The 24,602-nt window shown below is 35.1% G+C and overlaps 1 protein-coding gene across 4 annotated transcripts in view; it reads left to right on the top strand.

The window, feature by feature from the left end:
* scarb1 (scavenger receptor class B, member 1) overlaps positions 1-24,312 on the top strand; it is a 36,976-nt gene extending 12,664 nt beyond the window's left edge. For 2 of the 4 annotated variants that reach the window (XM_028463066.1, XM_028463065.1), the window contains exons 3-14: positions 1,478-1,619; positions 1,691-1,894; positions 4,382-4,477; positions 4,558-4,673; positions 8,596-8,762; positions 10,305-10,423; positions 13,125-13,198; positions 14,735-14,786; positions 16,415-16,561; positions 19,405-19,455; positions 20,584-20,635; positions 23,120-24,312. In XM_028463066.1, coding sequence (XP_028318867.1) covers positions 1,478-1,619; positions 1,691-1,894; positions 4,382-4,477; positions 4,558-4,673; positions 8,596-8,762; positions 10,305-10,423; positions 13,125-13,198; positions 14,735-14,786; positions 16,415-16,561; positions 19,405-19,455; positions 20,584-20,635; positions 23,120-23,127 — 1,228 coding nt within the window. In that variant the 3' untranslated portion in view covers positions 23,128-24,312. The remainder of the gene's footprint in view (positions 1-1,477; positions 1,620-1,690; positions 1,895-4,381; positions 4,478-4,557; positions 4,674-8,595; positions 8,763-10,304; positions 10,424-13,124; positions 13,199-14,734; positions 14,787-16,414; positions 16,562-19,404; positions 19,456-20,583; positions 20,636-23,119) is intronic. The other 2 variants (XM_028463068.1, XM_028463067.1) reach the window with 2 other exon arrangements.
* Positions 24,313-24,602: the final 290 nt, after the last annotated feature.

The raw sequence follows: 24,602 nt of genomic DNA, 5'->3' as shown, positions 1-24,602 counted from the left end.
ATATATATATATATATATATATATATATATATATATATATATATATATAAACTGCTTATGTCTTTTTTTTTTTTTTTTTTTACTGCAATTTTTTCAATCAAATGTATTTGTAATTTGCACCAGAGCTGCAACTAACCATTATTTTCATAATAGATTAATTGGTCACTAAATTAATCGATGAATCAGAATTTTAATTTTTTTTGACAGTTTATTTATAAAACGCATTTAAGCCCTGTTTAAGCTGATTAAACTGAAATAAGTGTCTCTCATGCACAAATGCGTGCGCACGTAAGTCACAGACAAACACTCGTGGTGTGCGCGCACAAACACAAATCACACAAGACAACAAATCAATATTGAAATTCCATCCATCCATTTTCAGTAGGGCTGCAACGATTAACCGTAAGGCAATTAAAAATCGATTTCATAGGTATCACGATTCACATCAATACTGTGAAAATTGAATCGCAGTACTTTTTTTCTTCTATCCAGAAGTGTTGGCGGCGGGCGGAATCTGCTAATACTTTCTTTCTGGCCGCCTCCTACTTTTAAACATGTTCATAAATGATTCCTTACCCCTTTGGCACCGAAAAAATATCTGTAATATTATGTGAATATCTGTAAAAGTCACGTCTTTCTATTAGCTCTGTCTGCTAGCATAGCATCTCTTCTTCACTGCCAGATATCTGCATGCCAACCGATCTCTGGGTTATCAGCAAACAAATATCTGACCTAAATACAGTGAAATTACTGTTTTTTTTTTTTTTATTTTTAAGTCCATTTGTTAAGGCACAAAATACATGTTCCTGTATTTCAGTTTCACGGGGGTCTGCCGGTGCCTATCTTTGGCTTACACTGGGCGCCAGGCGGGGGTACACCCTGGACAGGGCGCCAGTCCATCGCAGGAACATTCCAATTTATCACAATTACTTAGCCTGAAATAAATAAGTTAACCTTCGTCTTGTGTTAACTTTCTGTTAAAATCTTTTATAACGGTTCATAAATCAGCTGTAAAATACACTTAAAAACAAACATCTATCATCTAATTTCTTTCCTATCTATTTGTTACCTTGTTAGGCTTCCTAATCATTGAAAATATAGGTTTTAATATTTATGGTGTGGACAACTGAGCCATTTTTGTCTTTGTATACCCCTTGATTTTTTAAATGGTGAAATCTGGAAAAGCTTGATATGAAACATATTTTAATAATTAACTACATATGTGTAGAACTGTACATAGAACTGTAACATGGTTCCCCAGTTTTGCGTTAGATTATAATTGACAATTTTTATAGAATTTTCATGGCAATTACAAAGTCAATTTTCTGAACTAATTCACAATTTAATTGTGATTATGACAGCGATAGATGTTTTTAAATTACAATTATAATTACACCATAATTGTAATTAATTATCAATTACACAATTGCAATTATAATTGACCCCAACCCTAAAATGCTTCCTTTTCCTCTTCCAGGAAGCAGTGCTTCAAAGATAACATCACGTTTCACGACAACGGCACCGTCACCTACAGAGAGTACAGGCGGTTCTTCTTTGAGCCCACCATGTCAGTGGGGAACGAGTCCGACGTGGTCACCATCCCCAACATGTTGGTTCTGGTAAGACCCTCCCTCTCGCTGCTCATTGGTTCCTCTACTTCCTGGTTTTCTCACTCCCGTCTGACATTTAGGGCGCCGCGGTGATGATGGAGAACCAGCCGTACGTCTTGCGACTGTTGATCAGCGCAACATTCAAGAAATTCAAAGAGACACCCTTCCTCACCAAGACCGTAGGCGAGCTGATGTGGGGCTATGACAGCGGCCTGGTAGACTTCCTGAATAAATACCTGCCTGGAATGCTGCCGACATCGGGAAAGTTCGGCCTCTTCGCAGATGTGAGTGTTCAGGACTCCAGCACAAGTGTCAGGCAATGCCTTAAAGGGATCCACTGTTTTTACAAATGTGGCCTAAACCCTTTGAAATGTTTTTATTAGAAGATCTATGGCTAACAAAACACATTCATTTGCACCGTATTTGTTTCATTAACTTTTAAAAATGGGACTACTTTACTATTTTTAATCCTGTATTCCGCCATTTTGAAATCATGTGATTGATGATGTCACAGTTCATTTGCCTGTAAACATGCAGTTGTTTTCAATTGGAGTGAAGAATTCAGCCTGCTTTTTAGAACATTTAGCAGCTTTTTCAGTCAAAATCACAGTTTGTGCTGCTTTTGGTTGCTCTAAATAATCAGGAAAAGCTAAAGATGTCGATGTGACTCTCTTTGGTTTACCAAAAGAGGATAAAAATGGTTGACGGACTGTTGAGGATAGAAGTCCTTTTGGGTGGGAGTCCTTGAAACAGTCTGGGATTTACTCGCTATCTTAAGCCAGCAGAGCATGTCAGCGTACTGAGCTCTTCTTCTCTGCTTCATTGTCAACTACCAAACCGAAGAGTTGGAACTGTTGCCCCCTGCAGTCATAGATTATTTCTCGGTGGGCCTTCACTGTTTTTATACTCTTTTGGTAAACCACAGAGGGTCACATTGACATCTTTAACTTTTCCTGATTATTTAGAGCAAACAGCAGAACAAGTTGGCATTTTGCTAAATGATCTAAAAATCTGCTAAATGTTCTAAAAAGCAGGCTGAATGCTTCACTTTAATAGAAAATAATGGAACGTTTACAGGCAAATGTGATGTCTTCAATCACATGATTTCAAGATGACGGAACAGGCTCTAAAATGGTAAAGTAGTCCCATTTTTAAAAGTTAATATAACAAATATGGTGCGAAATAATGCATTTTGTTAGCCATAGATCTTCTAATGAGGACATTTCAAAGGGTTTAGGCCACATTTGGAAAAACAGTGGAAGATCCCTTTAATCATAGTGTACTAATCCAGATGACCGATATTAATTAATTACAGGACCAATAAAGGCAAATCACTTAATATTTTTATTGTCCTGATAAGACGTAATGAACCAGTAAATCCACCTGATAACATACCCACGTCCCTTTTACTCTTTGACCCTGCTTAGCCAGCACCGCTACATGCTAAGCTAATTAAAACCTAGAACTGATTCTTTGCCAGTCTCACAGTGAGACACCACATTAACCATCTGCAATCACCTGGAAAGATGCCATCAACATGACATTTTGTAGAAATATTTAAAAAAAAAACTGTTATGCACAGACGAGCTTTAAAAGATGGAGATGTTTTTTAGTTTCTAAGATGCCATTTATGGCAGTTCTAATCTTTGCTGCATGTTAAATGTGCTTTGATAGGTTCTTTAGTTCTAATTTGTATGTTAATGTAAAAGTATGGAATCAGAACAGTATCATAATAAATGAACTCTTTCAGGATTTTTCACGAATGCACATGCTTTGTTTCACAGTTGTATTTCAGATTCAAAAATGTACACGATCTGTTTCGCAAATATATATTTTGTGCAAATTTGTAATATAAATCCTGAAATGCACATGCTCTACTTTACAAATATTATTTTGAGGCACACTATATAAATCCTCAGATAATACAAACTGCTGAATGTGCATTTACAAACTGCTTTTGTGCTGTGAAACCTTTGTGAAAGAAATCTCTGCGGTGAATTTTGAGACTGCCCTGACGTCGCGGGTCAACGAACGTCATCATTGGCTGATAAAAATGATTGATAGATTCATCAGCCAATCAGGTGTATTTGCTTTCAGTCAATCATATGGCTTCTTACATTTTCTCCACTCTTTTAAACCAATTGCAGAGCTACTGATATGTGTGCGTATGCAGTGTTCAAACAAGAGTGTGGAGAAAATGTAAGAAGCCATATGATGTTTTTTATTAGCATGCGTTGCAAGCCAAAATATATAAATGCATATATAGAGGACAGGTCATAAATGTGGTGAATGCTTAGCAGCTTGATTGACAGACGACTACATAAAATAAACAAGACATTGAATAAACCCACAGCAAATTATACAAGATCGTGGGAGTAGTTTGGACTCTTCAGCAGCCCCTTTTATTTTTAATTGTTTTTAAAATGAGCATATAAAATAAATCTTTTAAAGAATAGTATTTCTTTTTTCCTAAACTTCAGAAGTCTAAATAGTGTTTAAATTTAATTTTTCATAGCGTGAGATTTTACATATTGGTTCATCTCTTCCAAACCCCTTGCTACACAATTATCTAAATGTTAAACTTGTAAATATGTTGGAAATGACTGATGTTCTTCCAAAACATGTGAGGGTGAATTTATTGTCAAATAGATATTTTCATGTCATGAAATAAGTCAGTGGTTTCCGTCCACATTCTGTAAATGTGGAATGAGGAAGACGAATGGATGTTTTAATAGATCTTCATTATTTCTGTTGTGTTTTTCCCTGTTAAGTTCAACAACTCTAACACTGGTCTGTTCACCATCTTCACTGGACGAGATGACATCAGGAACGTTCACAAGGTGGACTCGTGGAACGGCCTGAAGGAGGTGAGACGTTACAGCGTGTCCTGGTGGCTGTTGACATTTGTTAACATTCAGTCTGTGTGTGCGTTTGTGTGTGTGAGCAGCTGTCGTACTGGAGGACTCCTCAGTCCAATATGATCAATGGAACAGCTGGACAGATGTGGCCTCCATTCATGACCAAAGAGACAACTTTGCCATTTTACAGTCCGGACGCCTGCAGGTGAACAATGCCTTGCTCTAAAATGTAATATAAGAAGGCTGAATCACTGTAAGGCCATCTTTTCTACAGGTACTGAAAACAATATCTTCTGTTTGTTTAGAAATAGGCCACATGCTGCCCCCGCCTAAATTTGTGCAGTTACCACAACAAATACATAAAATAATTCAAAAGTTGCTAAAAAAATGCATAAAAAGAATGAAAAATACACTGAAAATTACTTCAGAAATACACAAAAATACTTCAAATATATACAAATTACTTTAGGAAGACACAAAACTATTCCAAAGTCACCCAAAATGATACAATAAAATATATAAACAGAACAACAGAAAAAAGGCAAAAAAAAATACACAATGGCATTTAAAATGCACAAATTTACTTGAGACATACACAAAAAATAACAAAAGAATTCACCCAAAATGACCAAAACACTCTGAATAAAAACAAAATGACAATATAAACTAAAATAACTCCTAAAACACACAAACTGACAGAAAAATACATAAAATGACTCAAAAACACACACAATAACAACAATAATACACTAAACCACAACCAAAACACACAAGTCCTTTGTTGTTTCCTGTATTATTACTCACATTATTCGTTATTATAAATGCTGACATGAATGTTGATGTTTATTAATTTTAATTATTACGTTTGAGTTACATCTGTGGGGCTGATGGTAAAAACAGGGATATGTCGGATACAGGTATGTTCAGTGCTGACTGATAGTAAATGGTGTTTTAGTTTTTTTTTCTGTCTTAAATTTGAGCTGCTGCTTTGAAAGATGGAGTTTGGGACGTTAAGATCTCCCACATTTTGTTTAAATGTAAACAAAGAACACTGGTATCTCAACAAAAAGTGTTTAAGTTTCTGAAAACAACATAAAAAAAAATAAAAAAGTCAGTTTTTTGGGTTTATAAAAATTCTTTCACTTTTTAAATATATATATATATATATATATATATTTTTTTTTTTTTTTCCATTTTTCATGATTTCAGTACATTCTTGAAACAGTTTTATTTTGATGTAATGTCAAGTTCATTGGAGGAGACACTTCTGTCGGTAACAGCAGTTTAACAGGTGTAAGATTCACACGTTGTCTGCCAATAAACGATCATCTCGTGTTAAAGTTCAGATTAAAATGTTTCGAATTTTATAGTGACGGTGCTACCTGACAATTTAAAAGGAGTAAACTTTATTTATCACACTGTTTTTATGGCCTCATACCAGTGTTAATTTTGGCAGAAAATTCTGATTTAGTCTTAGTCTTAGTCTTTTGAATAACACACCATTTAGTCTTAGTCTAGTTTTAGTAGACTAAACATTAGCAGATATTAGTCGACGACATCTACAGTGGACTTAGTCGACTAAATGTTTCTTTTTTCATGGAATGGTTAGGTATAAGGGTTTGCAATACAAAATATGCAATACAGACACAGATAACGGTTGTAATACAACATGTATTTTATTCTTAATGTCTTAACAGAACTCTCCTCCTTCAATATTGCATCAATCTCCAGTTTGATCTTCTGTGGACTATGTGCATCATTGATGCATGAGATCTAAAATGTGTTGAATTCAGGGGCTTATTTTGAACAAAATCCAAGTTAAATAACTGGTTGGGCTACAATGACACCCACACACACAATCTACTTATAGTAGGCCTAGATATTTCATTCAATTTGAGAATATTGAATATTTATAATCCTATTAATTCAGCGAGATAATCGCCTCAGACTCAGTTTTATCAATACAGTTCAAATGTGGATTCCTTTAGCTTCTATCGTACTCCAAGTTTAGCAGACACACAGGTGTTGATATGATAAAATAACCGTAGCTTACCTTCGCATGTATTTCTTGATGAGTCGTCTGTAAATGTCGCTTCAAGTTGGTGGTGTTTTTCCCGGAAATTTTTGCTCCACACGCTGTACAGGCGGTCTTGTTGTCCTTGTTGTCATATGTGAAGTGCGACCAAATGTCAATTCTTCGTTTTCGCCCTAGTCCTGACATGTCTATGACATGCAGTTTCCCTCGGACATGGTAGGCTAAACCGTTGTGTTATGTATTTCTCCTCTTAGCTGCTGCGTTTGTTTCGGGTTTGTTTACCTGTTGTTGCTGGCGTGCATTTGCCGCGGTATTTTAAAAATGGCTGCCTCCCTCCGCACAGATCAACCAATGAGATCAACGTATCCTCAAAAGATTCGCTCTGATTGGATTTCTTCCCAACTTGTCCCGCAAAAAGAGCAGTTCTGATTGGATCTCTTCTCCATTCGTCACGCCTTCGAGTTTCGTCTCGTTTTTATTCGTGGACTACAGTGTCAGTTATCCTTCGTCTCAGTCTTCGTCTTCATATCTGACTTTTATTTAGTTTTTATTTAGTTATCGTCCGTGAAAAAGGTTCGTTGACGAACATTTTTCGTCATAGTCTTAGTCTACGAAATTAACACTGCCTCATACCTGTCTGAACACGGAGGTAATTGAGGAATTAGATGCAGTAGCTGTGAATGTAGGATTATGATGAAGTAAAGCGGCTCGAAATGCTTGTCTGAGCAGGATCCTGGAGAACTGGTCTATGGACTAATCACCACTGGGCTGGAATATTGCTGTAGTGTTCTCACAGGGAGCTCCTGAGGACAAGAGGCCATGGGAATAAACAGCACAACAGCAAAAAAAAAGACTGTTGTCCTTACACTTGAAAATTTGACAAAATCCCAGAAAAAGGCAGTCATTTCTTAATCTCAAATTGTTGAGGGAATTCTCAATTTTTCCAAAATCCTGCAGTTTTCTTCGAATTATTATATGAATACAACAGCTTATTATTGTGAAGTTACATTGGGTTAACTGTTCTTTATTGCAAGGTATATTGTAATCATGTTTTTTTGGAAAATAAATTACCCATCACCATGAAGATTTACCTGTCCATCCTTTCTTTTTGGCATTGGAACCTGTCCTGCCTTGTATATTGTACATTTTTCCACAAGAAAATGATCCATTCAGCACTCCTCAAATAACATTAGCTTTGAAATTGAATTTTGGAAGTAGCAAAACTCACAGCGGAACTAGCAAAAATTAATTTTCCGGTAGTGCACATGCTCATAATTGATCTCAGTACGAGGTCAACTCAGACCGTGACACTGGCTTCAAGTTAAAAATCAAACATCCCTTTTTCAAAACAAAAGCTTCACTTCTTGACTTCCATTAATTTTGTAAATGGGGCTCTTGTTTTGAGGTTAACTGGAATTTTTGTCTGCAGCATAATGGAGGGTCTCCGAAAATCTTACAAATGTTGGAATTAAATGTATTTCCGTGAGTTTTATGGATCAGATGAATACATGTTGATGTTCTACTTGGTCACTTTCTTGCTTAAAATGTTTTCAGAACTTTCAAAGGTGGTGAATTAACAGAGATATTTAGCCTCTGTGCTTCAGGTTTTTGTCGTAGGTTGGAAATGCGTCTTGGGAAACTTGGACGTATTCATCAATGGGAACGGTCATCATCGTAATCATACTTACAGTATGTAGTAGATAGTATATACTCATTGAGTTTGTAGTGCATACTACGGAGTGTGCCTATTCGAACACAGCCAGTAAGTTGTAAGTTGCTGTTTAAGTTCTGGTTTGTCTGTTTGTTTTCACTGTTTCCAGTGATGTGACGTCACTCTGATTTTGACGGTATTTCAGTGGAAGCCACAATATCAACATCCGCCATTGTTTTGTTTGCAACTTTAAACCAGTGAAAACAGCAAAAATGTCACTTTGTCAGAGTTTTGTGGTCACTTTGGCATCAGCAGTGAATGAGAATAACTTAGCTTAGCAAATAGCCGCGCTAATCAGTTTTTCCTCATATAATTTTCATGACATCGTTGACCTTCTGCTCCGTTTTGTAACGTTTAACGTAAAATGCCTCGTCGTCTCAGATCCTTGGAGCTAGTGTACCAGCGTCCGGGCGTGGCGAAGGGAATCCCGCTCTATCGATATGTGGCACCGAAGACGCTGTTTGCCAACGGCAGCGACTACGCCCCCAACGAAGGCTTCTGCCCCTGCAGGCAGTCCGGCCTGCTGAACGTCAGCAGCTGTCGACACGGTGAGTAAAACCATTCGTCCAATCAAATTCACTCAGAATGCTACATAATCCACTCCATGTTCAACCTGTAGCTCCCTATTTATTTATGAAGTATTTATTTATTTACAAACAATACACTTTATTAATAAACACAAACATGCACTGTTTTCTTGCAAAAATATGTAGCATTATACAATTACAAATGTTTATTTGCACATCTACCATTATATATTTATAAATGCAAATGAAACATTGTAGTTTTTGGTGTAGTTGCTGCTAAAACTAAAGTGTTGCTCTAAATGTGCAGTGACCAAAAGGATCAAACTTCTGGTTTAGAGCACACACATGTCGGTGTATTAGGTCCACATAAAAAAAAAAAAGAATCTGGGCACTAAGAGATTAAAGTTGTAACATTTCAAAAATAAATTTGTAATTTTATGAGAATAAAATTGAAATATTTCAAGATTAAAATTGTAATATTTCAAGATCAAAATCGTAATATTTGAGATAAATCATAATTTTGGAGAATAAACTTTTAATTTTGAGAATAAAGTCGTATCTTAATAACACTGTAACCTTATGAGATTGAAGTTGTAATATTTCAAGAATAAAGATTAAAATTGAAATACAAACAGGCACTTGTCTGTACGTGTTGTGGTCATTCGTGCGTTACGGAGAATGTGGAACATTTAGTCAGATTATACTTCTCTTTACGTTTCACAAATGGTGAAATACTGAGCCTTTTGGTCCATCAGCACCAAACTGTTATCATTTTAAGGACTTTAAAGCCACGTTGCAGACGTTTGCATTTGTTCTAACAAAAGAACCAGACTGATTTGGAGAAAATGGCCTCTTTAGTGGAGGAGGAACTGGCTGGAAGTGGTGGATGTTAGTTGAGTTCACTTCAACTGGGAATTCTGAGTGCTATATCATTACGAGTTTTTAAAGATGCGGCTTTATCCTCATAAAATGATGACTCTATTCTACAAATTTTACAACTTTAATCTGGTAAAATTACGACTTTACTCATAAAATTAAAATTACAACTTTATTCTGGAAATATTACTTTATGGTACATGGTAAATGGACTTGATTTATATAGTGCCTTATAACCACACTGAAGCAGTCCCAAAGCGCTTTACATATCAGCTCATTCACCCAATCACTCTCACATTCACACACCAGTGGGACAGGACTGCCATGCAAGGCGCTCGTCGACCATTGGGAGCAACTTAGGGTTCAGTGTCTTGCGCAAGGACTCTTCGACACATAGTCAGGTAATGGGATCGAACCCCCAACCTCTCGATCAGAAGACGACCCTCCACCACCTGAGCCACGGTCGCCCATATGACTTATGACTTTAATCTCGTAGTGCTCGGATTTCTTTTTATTTTAATGTGGCCCTAATATGCCGTCATATACACACATTCAACTCCAGTAGTTGTTTTTTTTTTTTTAAAGCAAATTAATAAATAATTGTTTGAGTAGCCCATGTGTTAATCTTTAACGGAATTACAAATGCTCGCATTGTAAAATCACATGAACGTACGTCTTCTCTGACAGACTCTCCAGTCTTCATCTCCCATCCTCACTTCTTCAACGCTGACCCCGTGCTGCTGGACTTTGTGGAGGGTCTTCATCCCACTGAGGACGAGCACGGCCTCTTCATCGACATCCACCCAGTGAGCACACACACACTCTGACTGGTGTCTTTTTTTTTTCCTTCATAAGTGTAACGCTACAAATGCACCAATAAAGCACTAACAAACTTACATGTACAGTATATGGATACTGGACATGATGTTGAAACATTTAAAGAATAGATCTTTCCCTCAGCTTTTAGATTTAAGGCGACAAATGGCAGTAAATTGTATTTCATTGAAGTGAGGATTATGGAAAATGTTCTCTTCTCCTAAGTGGATCCAACAGGTTTGTGAACTCCTGCAGTCCAGGGTACACATGTAGTCTCATTCCTGCTAGTAAACATTGTTTGATCGGAGCGTCGCGGCTCCTCTCACACATTCTCCTCTCCTGACGTGTAATCGCTGCTTATCACAGGACCAATTACCCGGTCACCCTGTGTTGCAGGTCGTTTATTTTGTAACTGGGCAATAAAAGCTGCTTCTACAGCTCGTGACATGGAAGTCATAAATACAATCATAATTAGGTGTATAATTAACACAACAGGGATTCCAAGTTGGTTTTATAAGACTTCTGAACATCCAGTGTGTCCATCATAAACACATTGGAACTAAACCAACTAAGATAATTCTTTACTATATATATATATATATATATATATATTATTATATAGAATCATTTTACTTAAAGTTTCTGATAAATATAACAGAAATACTTTTTAAAAGATTTTAAGTTAGTAAAAATATTAATCTAATTTATTCATCCCCAAAAATTCAAAATTATTTAAATTATTTTGGAAAAATGTGCATTATTATGATAATAATTAATATGAATATTATTTCTATGGATTGAAATGCCTGTTTTTAATGACATTGATTTTTAAATTAGAGAGAAATTTAGCTACATTGAGAAGAATAGTCTACAGCCGCGACCCTGAAAAACAGGAGCAAGTGGGTCTGAAAATGGATGGATGAGACGAATAGTCTTTAATTTATGAAATAAAGAACTAAATTAATGAGATAAAGTCAGTGAAATGCAATGCCGCCAGTTTAAATGTGCTCTTCTTAAAGGGGAAAGTGTTTAATAGAATACTGTTCAATTCAGCTTTATTTGTATAGCGCAATTTACAACAGTCATCTCAATGCGCTTATCAAAATATAAAATTCATAATAAGAAAGAGAAAACCCAACAAGGTTCACATGAACAAGCATTTAGTGACAGTGAGAAGAAACGACTCCCTTTTAACAGGAAGAAATCTCCAGCAGAACCAGGTTCAGAGGTGGCAGCCATCTGCGTTTACTGGTTGGGGTTAGTGCACAGAAGGACCAACAGAACAGGATAGAGAGATAGAACATCAGAGTGTCTCAGACTAGTTGAGCCGTGAACCACAGATCAGGAACTGTCATCAGCTTCACAACACCTGAAACAGAGCAGACAGAGAAGGAAGAGGAGAAAGCACTGACTGCAGAAAAACATGATACAGTATTATAGGGGTGTAACGATTCACTCAACTCCCAATACGATTTGATTCACAATACTGGGTTCACGATACGATTCTCTCACGATTTATTTTACAAAATGGGACTGTAGACAAATAATGATTGAAAAATATTCCTTTATTTTTTGGGAAAAAAAAACTAGAAAATACTTTACTGTTTTCCTTTTATTTTTCATTGTCAAAAGAATCCCTTGATAAACTATTCAGAACAATGCAATTTAACTAAAAATAAATCTTGAATGAAATAAAGGAATAATACAAATGAAGAAGCCCATTAATTTAAATTCTGGTTCTGTTGTAAACAATGTAAAACTGCATAATAGTTCCTTTTTCTTTTTAAAAGTACAACTGAAAATGTATTTTGTGCCTTAACAATTGGACTTTAAAAAAAACAAAAAAAAACTGTATTGTATTTGTCAGATACAGTATTTGTTTGGACCAACAGAGGGTGCTGGTAACCCAGTAGTCGGTTGGGATGCAGCTATTTTGTGCAGTGAAGAAGAGATGCTATGCTAGCAGACAGAACTAATGGAAAAACGTGACTTTTACAGATATTCATGTAATATTACAGATATTCTTTCGGTGCTAAAGGGGTAAGGAATCATTTATGAACATGTTTAAGAGTAAAATGCGGCTAGACAGAAAGTAGTAGCAGATTCCGCCCGCCTTTGGACAGAGAAGGATAAATATATAGTGCCCTCTGCTGTTTAAAAAAAGTACTGTGATTCAATTTTCAGAAAATTGATATGAATCGTGATACCTATGAATCGATTTTTAACTGCCTTACGATTAATCGTTACATCCAATAATATCAAGTAATATCAAGTCAGCCTGCCTTGGCTTTGGGCCTCACTCCTAGTGGCCTAGTCAGCACTTATTGTAAAGGTGATGAATCTCTTCCTGTTTATTGGTAAGCTAGCAGCGACTCTAAGGTCTGTAAGTGTGACTGTTCACAGACGAGCCCATGTCCGCTCTAGCGATCAGATTGTTATGATTCACACCTGTTTTTGTATCTCTTTCCGTTTATTGAACCAGTAAATGCGACCGTTTACAGACGATTTACTGAGTTTTTTTTAGATGATCATTTAGATTAATCCATGATAAACTGATGAGAACGAGGACTGGTATTTGTGACTTTATCATATTTGTATATATGTTCTGGTTCAACATGAAGTTCCCATCTGTGTAATGACGGTGCGTTTTTTTTGCTCCTTGTGGTTTATTTGCGTTTCATTTTTCCTCAGGACACAGGAATCCCTCTGAACGTTTCCATCCGTCTGCAGCTTAACCTCTACATGAAAAGAGTCTCAGGGATCACGTAAGGAGGCATTTTATTTATTTATCCATCATTTTTAATTCAAGATGTTTATTTATCTATCTTTTTATCAAATCTTTTTATCGTTTTACTGATTGATTTATCTATGTATTCTTAATTATATATGTTCCATTATTGTATTTATACATTTATTAGCCATTATACAGTCCCTCCAGGATTTCATGATGTTGCGATTGCAACTATTAACACAAAATCGAGCAAACTCCGCTAAATCAGTGCGGCATTTCAATTTTTCCAAAAGCCCGTAACTTTACCGCAACTTTGCGGAAAAGAAACTTATCATCATCATATCAAGGTCATGTGGCCGCTTATTGTTATTTTTGGCATTTTTAGCGCCTATAGTTGGTACGGAAGTAGCGGAGGACGTACTAAGGGCTTTGCGCCATAGACATATATACGTAGATGCCGCATCGACTGCTGCCGCCCTCTTGAGCGGTGCGTATACGTATATTATATCTATACTTTGCGCTGCTGACAAGGAACCTACGATGAAGAAAATGCCTACGTCACATCCTGTTTTCAACTAGTGCCGGGAAGAAGCATTCAATGGAGTCATGTGCGATAGAAATACCTCGCATTTGCCAACAAAAATATCAGCTAAGGACCGTGTAAAACAGTACCAAACGTTGCTTCATCAGAGTGGAGGTAAACTTTTTTGTTCAAAATGCAATGTTATCATCGAGCACAAGCGGAAGTCGTCTATGGACAAGCATTTTGCTTCTGCAAAGCACATCAAGAGAATGTTAGCAAGTGCACAACCCCATGTGGGAGAACAAACAGGAAGCACACAATATCATTACATACAGTATGTTCGTTAATGCTTTGTATTTTTTAGTTTTTTTGTTATGCCTAAAAATATATCTTCATGACAGGTTCATGTTATGCACTTTAAGATTCCATAATAATAATAATAATAATAATAATACATTTTATTTGAACATCAGTGCCTTTCAGGTCACCCAAGGTCACTTAACAGTACATAATAAAACCACAACAGCATAGTATAAAACCAGTTCAATATTGTTTACTGACTACTTGCTCTTCTGATGATCATTTTGATTAAAAACTGTTGCATCTTTTGCATTCAGGTTATGCTCGGTATATAAGCTAAAAAAAAGTGTTTGCATGTTTTGCAAAATTGTGTTGGTGTTTGCTTTTCAACAATAAAGCATATTTTTTCTAGAACATGTCTGGCCAATATGTATTTATAATTGGTAGAAAAAATGAACTTAATTGTGAGTAAAGTGTGTTTTAGGGCTGAAAAAAAATTGCAACTTTTGGAAAAATGGCCCGGGAAATCAGGCATTTCAGCCCGCAACAATCACAAAAAATGCCACGAAATCCTGGAGGGACTGATTATATTTATTTTATTAGCCTTTGTTTATCCATGTTTTTGATTTGTTTATTTATGGTTTGATTTTATTTACCTATGTATTTTATTTATTTATTTATCCTTTCTTTTTAACCCATTTTCCCCCCTTGTCAAGTTTCAAGTTCACTGTTTCCTCCTCCTTGTAGAGAAACTGGGAAGATCTCAGAGGTGGTGATGCCCATGATCTGGTTTGAAGAGGTGAGCTGTTGCACGATCTTGCGAAAATGCTCTGCTTGATCGGCTGATAATCTGTTGAACAGATTTCTAATGAAAGCCGAGGAAAAGTCAAACGCTACGGCGTCTTCTCAGTCTGTGATACTGTGTCTAAAAAAATACCTTGTTTTTGTTAAATGCAGAGAAATGAAATGGCTGACTGACTTTAAACTATATTTGAGGCTTTTTGCTGCACATAATGAAGTTTTTGAAGCTAAAATAGATTCATATTACCATTTGATATAATGTATAATGTAGTGAAAAATATTGCTTCCTATTAAATTGATAAGCTACATGTCTAAAATATAACATTAAAATGGACTAAAATTATACAATCAGCATAAAGTAATTCCTGGAAAATATTTTGTATTGTTACATACATTTTTTTTTTAATGGAAAATATGTGTTAATGTTTACCTAAATAATTTTATTACTCATTTATATGGAATAGTTATCAATGTAATTTTTTTTCTTTGTGGAATTTATTATATTATTATGTATTTATCAACTTAATTTAATTACAATTTTAAAACTAATGACGCTTAAAAAAATAAAATGAAAAAATTGAATTTTTTTTTTTTTGTTGCATGTATACATCATTTTCTTATTCATATGAGTTTGGAAAAAGAAAACAAAGTCTCAGCTATCAGCTCAGACATTAGACTTACTGCTTTATAAAACTCCCTGTAGTTTAGAACCAACCCAATATCCCTTTTTTTTTATCACATGGACTCTGATCCAGGCCTGTTATCAATACGATGAACCGAAAGAAGGTGGAGCCAAGTTTTCAGAAATGCGTAAATCAGTGTAACGTGAACGCCAATGTTTTTTTCTATAGTCGGACATAAAAGTCACCTTCACAGGCACATGTTACTCATTGAAAACCATATATTAGAGCTGCTGTGAATACTGATCACATGAATCTGTCATTATTGTTTCTCATTCAACAAATTAGAATTTAAATCTAAAAAACTACAACATGCTGTGTGAACCAAAGAAGCAGATCATATTCAGGATAAAAAAACAAAAGGCCTACTTGGACTTAAATAATCTTTAAAGACTTTTTTAAAATGCAACAAAAAGGGGAAAAACACAGTTTGACGTCAGTTAGCTCTTACTTTTCTCAGCATTTAACAAAAACCACAGGTGACAGCCATGGCTCTACATGTATAAGTTTAATGCCAAAAGGTTGAAAATGATGCAGTTTGTAGTCACTATAACATCAGGGATTTTGCATTGTATTTATTTATTTATTTTATTGGGTACTCTGGCTTTTCTTGCACAATCCCAAAACATTTGTTCGATTGAATGGAGTCGTAGGCAAGTAAGTCAATGTGTGTGAATGAAGAGCCTCTGATTTTTACTTCAAAATATCCGTTGGAGGAAGTGAATTTTGTAATTTCAGTATGTTTTGAGGTCAGAGAATTAGAGGCCCTATGAATGGTGTTAGTTTTGATGTGACTGTGTGACAGAGCTCCAGTTTATGAACAGTCTGTTACGACCTTTGCCACGTCAGCTGATCGGCTTTTCATTAGAATCAGTTTGATTGGTTCCTGATCAATCAAAGCGATTCTGATTCCTTTGCCTAACGCTGTCCTCCCTCCAACCCTCAGAGCGGCTTCATCGACGGGCCCATCCTCTCCACCTTCCGCACTAACCTGGTGATCCTCCCGGCCGTCATGGAGTACATGCAGTACAGCTTCATCGTGCTCGGCCTCGCCACCATCGTCATCGCCGCGCTGCTGCATCACAGGATAAAGGTAATAAATCAATAATAATTAGTGCTAATGCGTCATGGCTGTGCATGGACAGCTCTGTGAGACCCCTGCATGTTGAGCCGAGCAGGACGGGCTGCACCTCCTCACTAACACCTCAGCCTTTCCTGTACCTGCCGTTAGCTGCATTAGCTCTGCTGCGGCTAACAAAACTATCCCAGTCCATTTAAAACAAATTCCTGCTCCCACTGATCCCACTACAATCATACTGGTTCCAGTTCGCGTTAGAATCACAGACTCGTGAGAAGGAAAATCTCCTTTAAATAATAAAATACAAAGTAAAGATAATAAAGATCAATACATTATAATAAATGCAATGTTCCTATTTATTTAATGATTTATATCAGTGGTTCCCAAACCTTTTTGGCTGAAGTGCCCTCATTCTTTTTTTTCTGAATCCAAGTACCCCTTTTTCAGACTACAACATTTTGCTCAGAATTCTATGAAAAAACAACTGTAAAGCATAATGATGGAATAATTAGTGTTAACACACATTTTAAAGAACCTAAAAGTGGAACAGTACTAGTGGTTCCTGAATAGATTTATTTCTATAGTTTTGATAATTTCCAGTCATCTCCTGCCTGTTCGGGGACCAAAACTGACTTTTATTTTCAGTTCATGTTTTAACCAAAATAATTTCCATCATTATTATGATTATCATTTTTAACTAAAAATGCAAATGCTTAATTTATTAATTTTCTATTTTCACTCTTTCAAGTTCCCCCTGTACCAGGGTTGGGGTCAATTACATTTTTCAGTTACAATTACGTTTTCAATTACCCATGTTCAGTTACAATTACAGTGACTGGCATTTTTCCAATTACAATTAAATTAAAAATAATTTTCTAACCTCAGAAAATCTATTAGAATTACTTTGTCAACTACTAAAGTTCAATTGCAATTAATCACAATTACTGAGCCTGAAATAAATACTGTAACCTAATGAAAGTTATCTTTCCTCTTGTGTTAGCTTTCTGTTAGCATCTCTTCTGATAAAGGGTCCTAATACAGCTGTAAAATACACAAAAAATTATAATCTATCATCTAATTTGTTTTTCATCTCTTGGTTACCTTGTTAGGCTTCCTAATCAGTTAAAATATAGGTATTAATATTTAATGTGTGGCTGTCAGAGCCTTTTTTGTGTCAGTATAGCCTTAGATTTCAATTTATTTAAAATGGTAAAATGTGGTAAAGCTTGATCTGAAACGTATTTTAATAATTAATTACATATGTGTAGAACTGCGCATAGAACTGTAACATGGTTCCCCAGTTTTGCGTAAAATATAATTGACAATTACAACTAGAAAAGCTAATTTCTACTCATATTGTGATATATTGTCCTGCATTGATTTTATATAGACTATTAGATTCATTGATAATCAAAACATAACTTTAGCGTTTGAAATAACAATGATATTATTAATTGTCAAATAGGTATTAAAATATTGTAAACTTGTTACAAATCATGCTCTGTGAGGGCCAGTTATATTTTTGTTTTTCTATGACATCATCAACAAGAAGTTCCACAGTGTGGATGGGAAAAATGGGATATATATATTTTTTTTTTCTTTTTTTTTCTTTTGTAAGCCAGATCATCACCAAAATGTAATCGCATGTTCCTTGTCTTATTTATCAATTTTTTTGAACATTTCATCCAAATCCATTCATAACTTTTCAAGTTATTTTGCGAACACACTGACAGATTGGCAGATAAAACATAACCTTACCGCTCTGCGCTTGGCGGAGGTAATAACAATCTAAACTCTATTACGATTTTATTATGATTACGACAGCAACATATTTTTAATATTACAATTATAATTATGCCATAAATGAAAATCATTTACTTAAAAAGGCAGCTCTCTACGCTGCCTTTGGAGGCAACCGTGCTATGCTAAATGCTATACATAAGTTCACAGTGCATTAGTGAATTGATAGAGTGGCTACTGCTACGTTCTCTAGCTAGAAGTGGGATTATAACACTACAGACGGGATGACAGCGCTATAGACGATAAAGAAACTTTCTTTTGAGAAAAAAGGACAGCTTTTAAAAGATGGGAGACCAACACCTGAGCTACCAGACCTTCAGTAAAGGAAAGATCAGAAAATTGTATGTACTTTCCACAATGAATAGTACAAAAGGAAGGATTGGCTTTGTGGATGCGCCTCACTGAGTTAACAGGCTAAGCTTCTCCTGCAGTGTTTCCATCAGCTGATATCACAGTTAACTGTGAGGGAGGGAATATTAACATCCTATAAAGCAGTGGTGTAAAATATATTTTGGTTCAAGGGCCAAAGATGGAATTCTAACATTATTCCACCCTATAAATATATGTAAAGTAATGGAAGTTAGTGACAATATCCAATTTTTTATTTTCCTTGAGTTTGTGAATACATTTTATTCAATTTTATTCATTTTATTTCAATTTTAATAAAATTGCAGGATTTTGGAAGATAAAGATTTCTTTTTCAACAATTTGCAATTAGAGATTACTGTCATGTTACGAAAGCATGGGAAAACTGTGCGTCCTGGCAAATATTTGGACTTTCATTGAATGTACGTATTTGTAAGAGCTGAGATATCTACAACTGAATGACTTGGTGTTTTTAGACAATGATTCATCGTTTCTATAATTCCCACTTTATCCTCCAAGCTGCATTTATTGCTCTAGTCTAAAGGGCCAGATTTGGACCCCGGGCCTTGTGTTTGACACGTGCTATAAAGAATGATAATGATTAATCCTGCCCTTAATGTTGTTATGCCCTCCCTGGTCACATGATCGGCCCTTCACATCTTGTTTATTTGTTTACTTGTTGTGTTTCACAGAGGTCACGTTCTCTACTCGCGCTGAGCTCCTCAACAGCAGAAATTCCTTCGGTTTGTAGAAACTTAAAATCAAAACGTACAAAATGTGACCTCATGATTTCCTCTTTTCTCCAATCCCAACGTTTGGAAAAATCAGTTAATTTATGGTTCAAATTTGACAAGAAAATCAATTTGTTTGAAATCTTTGTTTTCAAACCATTTCTGATTTCATGTTTATTTATTTTATGATTATTATTTATGTTAAATTTCTCATGTTGCCAAATGTTTAAATTTTAGCTGTAATTGTTTCTTCTTTTTTAGATTTTTATTTATTTGTATCTTAAAATGTTATCTTATTATTTGTATTAATTATTATAATCATTAGTTATATCAATTACCAGTTTTATTTTCTTTTTTCTTTTTATTTGCCAAATCAAGAGAAGAAATTATTAACTATTTCATTTTATGGTTTTCAAAGCTTTGACCTTGATTTAAAAAGGAATCAAACAGATAATTTTTAAAGATTTATCTGATTAATGTTTTTATTTATAAATTGTAGACCCATTGGGGTAAGTCTTTTATTTCTATTTAAGCAAAGGAGTATTTATTTCCGTTGTTTATGTATATAGTATTTGTAATTTTTTTTAATTTAGTTCTAAGACTTTATTAGGTGTAGTTTTTTTTTTTAAGAATTTCTTTGTTTATTTCAGAATAATTAAATTTACTTTTAAAGTTTTTTTTTTTTCATACTTGCAATGTATTTATTTATTTTTATTATTTTTCATTTTAGTTTTTATTGTTGATTATTTTCTTTAATAGTAAAATAAACTAATTTAATTAACTTATTTTTTGTAAAAACACTTGAATATTATTTTGGATTCAATTTAAAAAAAAATGTAATTTTAAAAGAAGAACACGAAAAGTAAAAATTTGCAGGTTAAAGTTCAAATCAGAAAATATTCGAAGCTGTTAAATGAGGATTAGTGAAAGTGTTTAACGCCAAAAAGTGAAAGGATGTGCAAATGTTTACAGATTTCCTCTCCACTCAATTTAAAGCTGAATCATCACTAATCATTGACAGTGCGCTTTGATCACGCAAATTAACGCTTTATCGCATTAACGCCTAATCGCATGTCGTCTGATTAACCTCAATGTCCGTCCGAGTTGGTCTGTGGTCGGTGACTGATTGTCGTTCTTTAGACTTCGGATTCAGGTTCTGTAAAACCAGGCATTGAGACGCAGCAGAAAACAGGTTGGTACACACACACACACACACACACACACACACACACACACACACACACACACACACACACACACACACAGAGTGCCCTTTTTTTTATGCCATTTGTGAGAAAATGGTTGACTTTACGTGAGGATCAGTGTTCATGTAGTATTCAGGGGAAAGGCTTACTTACACATTCGAACACCAGGGGGCCACAATCAAAAGTGAGCAAAAATAGTTTACACTTTTTTTAAAGACTTGATCAGAGAAAATATGTAGGTGTAGAACAGACACGGGCAAATGACGCCCCCAGACTAATTTTGTGTGGCCTCCAAAACAAATACACAAAATAAAACAAAAGCATGCAAAATTACAGCGGCGTACACGACAACCGAGACCCAAGAAATGATTACGACAAAACATCGACAAAGATCCAGACTATGGCAACGACAAAGACACAGAATATGGCAATGTGGACGCAGAAAACCACAACAAAGACACAGAATATGGCAATATGGATGCAGAAAACCACAACAAAGACACAAAAAATGATAACAAATTGACAATAGACACACAATCCTTTTTTCCCAGTCTCATTTTGTTGTAAAAATTTCTTTAAATGGTTATGTAAACAAATACACACGCACACACCCAAACAAATATAAACACGCACATGGGTGGACCCTTCACCTGATTGATTGTTCCCACATTATGACTGCAGTTGGCACTATTTTCTGCAGCGAATGAATCCACGTGTCACTAAATGTTCCAGTTTTTTTCTTTTTTTAAAGTTTTTTTCATTTTCATTTATGTCATAAATATTCCCAGCATTTAAGGGTGTGAGAAAAAAAATCGATTAGCCGATGTATCATGTTATTTCACAGTGCGATTATGGTATAGATTAAAAAAATCAATTTGGAATTTTTTTTAATGAAAATTAATAATTGTGTAACATATGCGTAGCACGTAAACTCCCGGTCACTAAGTGTCCGTGAACCACATCAGACCTTGTTAAACTACTTACTCTATGCATTCTAGTTTGGAAGTTGATTGCACTTTATTTTTATAAAACATACTGGGCACTTTTATAGATGTACAGTATATGGTTACTTTTTTTATTAAATAATTTAAGAACTTAACAGAATGGGAATCTGTTGTAGAAGCAAAAGTTTAACTTTTTTGAAAAATGTAATTTGACAGTTTGATAAACATACCAATTGTTTTTTAAAGTCCGCTTTATTGTCCATTCCACAATATGTAGAAGAAATGTAGAGAATCAAAATTACTGTTTTCTCTGCCCAAGACATTTACGAATGTAGAATATATAAATTATAAAGACAGAACATCACAACAAGTATTTACAATATGTACAGTGAGCGTGCAGCAGGGTTGGGGTCAATTACATTGTTAAATTAGAATTTTGTTTATCCATGTTCAGTTATAAATTATGATTACATTGACCGACATTTTTTCCAATTACAATTTAAAAATACAATTATTTTCCCCCTAAGCATTAATTACAATTGCATTCTCAATTACTAAAGTTCAATTACAATCACATTTACTGAGCCTTTAATAAATAAGCCCATAAAACGTAACCTTCGTCTTGTGTTAGCATCTCTGATGATAACTTGTCAGTTATGACATATGACTTATATCAGCTGTAAAATACACTAAAACATATTTGTTTCTCAATTATAGGTTACGTTGCTAGGCTTCCTAATCAATGAAAATATTGGTTTTAATGTTTTTGGTGTGGGTGTGTGTGTCCGAGACTTTTTTTTTTTTTTTTTGTCAGTGTCACCCTTAATTTAATAATTAAAAATTGTACATTGATCCTTAAGATAACTGATAGTTGATTTGAAACATTTTAATTAACTATGTATGTGTAAGCCATAGAACTGTAACGTGGTTCCCCAGTTTTGCGTTAAATTAAATTGTTTATGACAGTTTTTATGTAATTTCCATGCTATTACAGTTACAAAGTCAATTATCTGAACTCAATTACTATTCAATTACGATTATAACAGCAACAGATTTTTAAAATGACAGTTATAATGATGCCATAATTGTAAATGATTATCAATTACGCGATTACAATTATAATTGACCTCCAAACCTGGTGTGCAGATATGATATGATATGGTATATTGCATTAGTGCAGAAGTATGAATGAAATTACAAAGGTGCAGAGCAGACTGATGCTGCATTAAGTGGCTTGATTTTGGTACTTGAATTACAGTTGGTTACCATTTACTTGTTCTCGCAAGTTTAATAAAAATAAAATACCATTTTTAACTTGTAGAGGGGAAATTTGTAATTATTGATATCGTATTCTTCAGTATAGGGATATATTGTATCATGACATGCAAATCGTGTATCGTATCATCAGATTCATGGCAATGCATAACCCTACCAGAGTTGCTGAAATAATCTTTCCCTGTGTTTTTGTGCCTGCGTTGCTTTTGTTGCCTGGTTTTACTGATGGTGACTCTGGTTTTATTCCCACAGCAAAGTAAAGGCGACGACGCAGCAGCAGGAAACGTTTGGACCGAAGAGGAGGACGCTCTTCTCGGAGAACACGACACGGACTGACCGACTGAAGCACTCCATAAACGGAGACGCTCCGACCAACCAAAGACGCTCCTGAAGCCATGACTGGATCAACTACTGTTTGTACAAAGATTAAGTGCCACGTGCGCTACGGGAACTCTCCTCTGCCTGCCGAGCACTATTACACACTCAGGTGCCTTCGTCCAATCATCTCGTCTCCTCTCCCTGAGCGTGTGTGTGTTTTGTCTTGAAGGATGTTTGATTAAATTATGGAGGTAATAAACGCGATGAGTAACATCAGACTGAGAAACGTTTCGTTTTACCACAAACATCACATTCATCTACAAACATGAGAAACTATGATTGGATTTCCATCATTTCCACTGAGTACCGGCGAACTGGGAAGTATTACGATGGTCCCACTGCCATTGATTCATTTTGTTGTAAAAATTTCTATAATTATTTTAATTTAAATATTCTCAAACATTGAGAACATGCGTAAAAAGCAGCATTTTTAATCAGATGCTCTCACTGCACTTTGTTTGTGTCCGCCATTTGTCTGTAAGACTGAGCCATATGTTTATCTGTTCCTTTTCCCTCCTTTTTTCTATTTTCCATTTGTTTTTTTCTATTTAACCACTTTTTCTCCCACTATTTTCTTCTGTTTTTCCATCTGTTCTTCATCACTTTCTCTTATTTTCCCCTCTTTTTAAAAAAACAGAAAGACAAAAAAACTTTTCCCCACTTAGTTTTCTTTTCTCTTTCTCTGTTTTTCCCTCTTTCTCATTTTTTCCCCATCCATTTCATGGCTAAGTTTCCTACTTTTGTTTACTCGTTTTTTTTTTGTTTTTTTTCACCCCATTTTCCAAATCTATTTTCCTTTTTACGACTAAATCGAGTGTTTGTGTGTTGTTTTGAAGGATGCTGAGCTCCTGCTTTGTAAATGTTTGATCAAATTTGAGACGCGCGATGTCGGACTGAGACGCGTCTCATTTTCCAAACGTGTCAAACTGTACAGTCTTCTGTATTTAGCACAGACGTTTACTTTTTCACTGATCACTGGTGTGCTGGTTAATCACTGCAGTGATCTGACCTTCAAAGTGATTTATTTTGTGTAATAAAGATAATAAACATCAACGATGGAAAACCAACTTTCACGATCTGATGATTTCTTTGCAATTCATAAATTTTCGTATCGATATAATGTTGCTCCTTGATCAGCCTGTGAAACGCCGAAGGGTTTTTATTTTATTTCCTTCTTTTCAGTAACACTTTACTTGAAGTGTTATACATAAAGCTGCAGTATGTAAGTTTTTTTTTTTTTTTTTTTTTTTTTTTTTTTGCGTAATTTGGTCAAAAATCCATAATCTTATTTGAGCATATTGTAATCCAAAGTGTTCTGAGTGGACAGTGAATCTCTGCTCCTTCTATTGGCTCTGGA

Source organism: Gouania willdenowi, chromosome 12 (assembly GCF_900634775.1).
Source record: "Gouania willdenowi chromosome 12, fGouWil2.1, whole genome shotgun sequence".
In the NCBI taxonomy this organism is placed as follows: Eukaryota; Metazoa; Chordata; class Actinopteri; order Blenniiformes; family Gobiesocidae; genus Gouania; species Gouania willdenowi.
The sequence above is the reverse complement of the archived record's forward strand: the minus strand, read 5'-3'. Positions and strand labels throughout refer to the sequence as shown.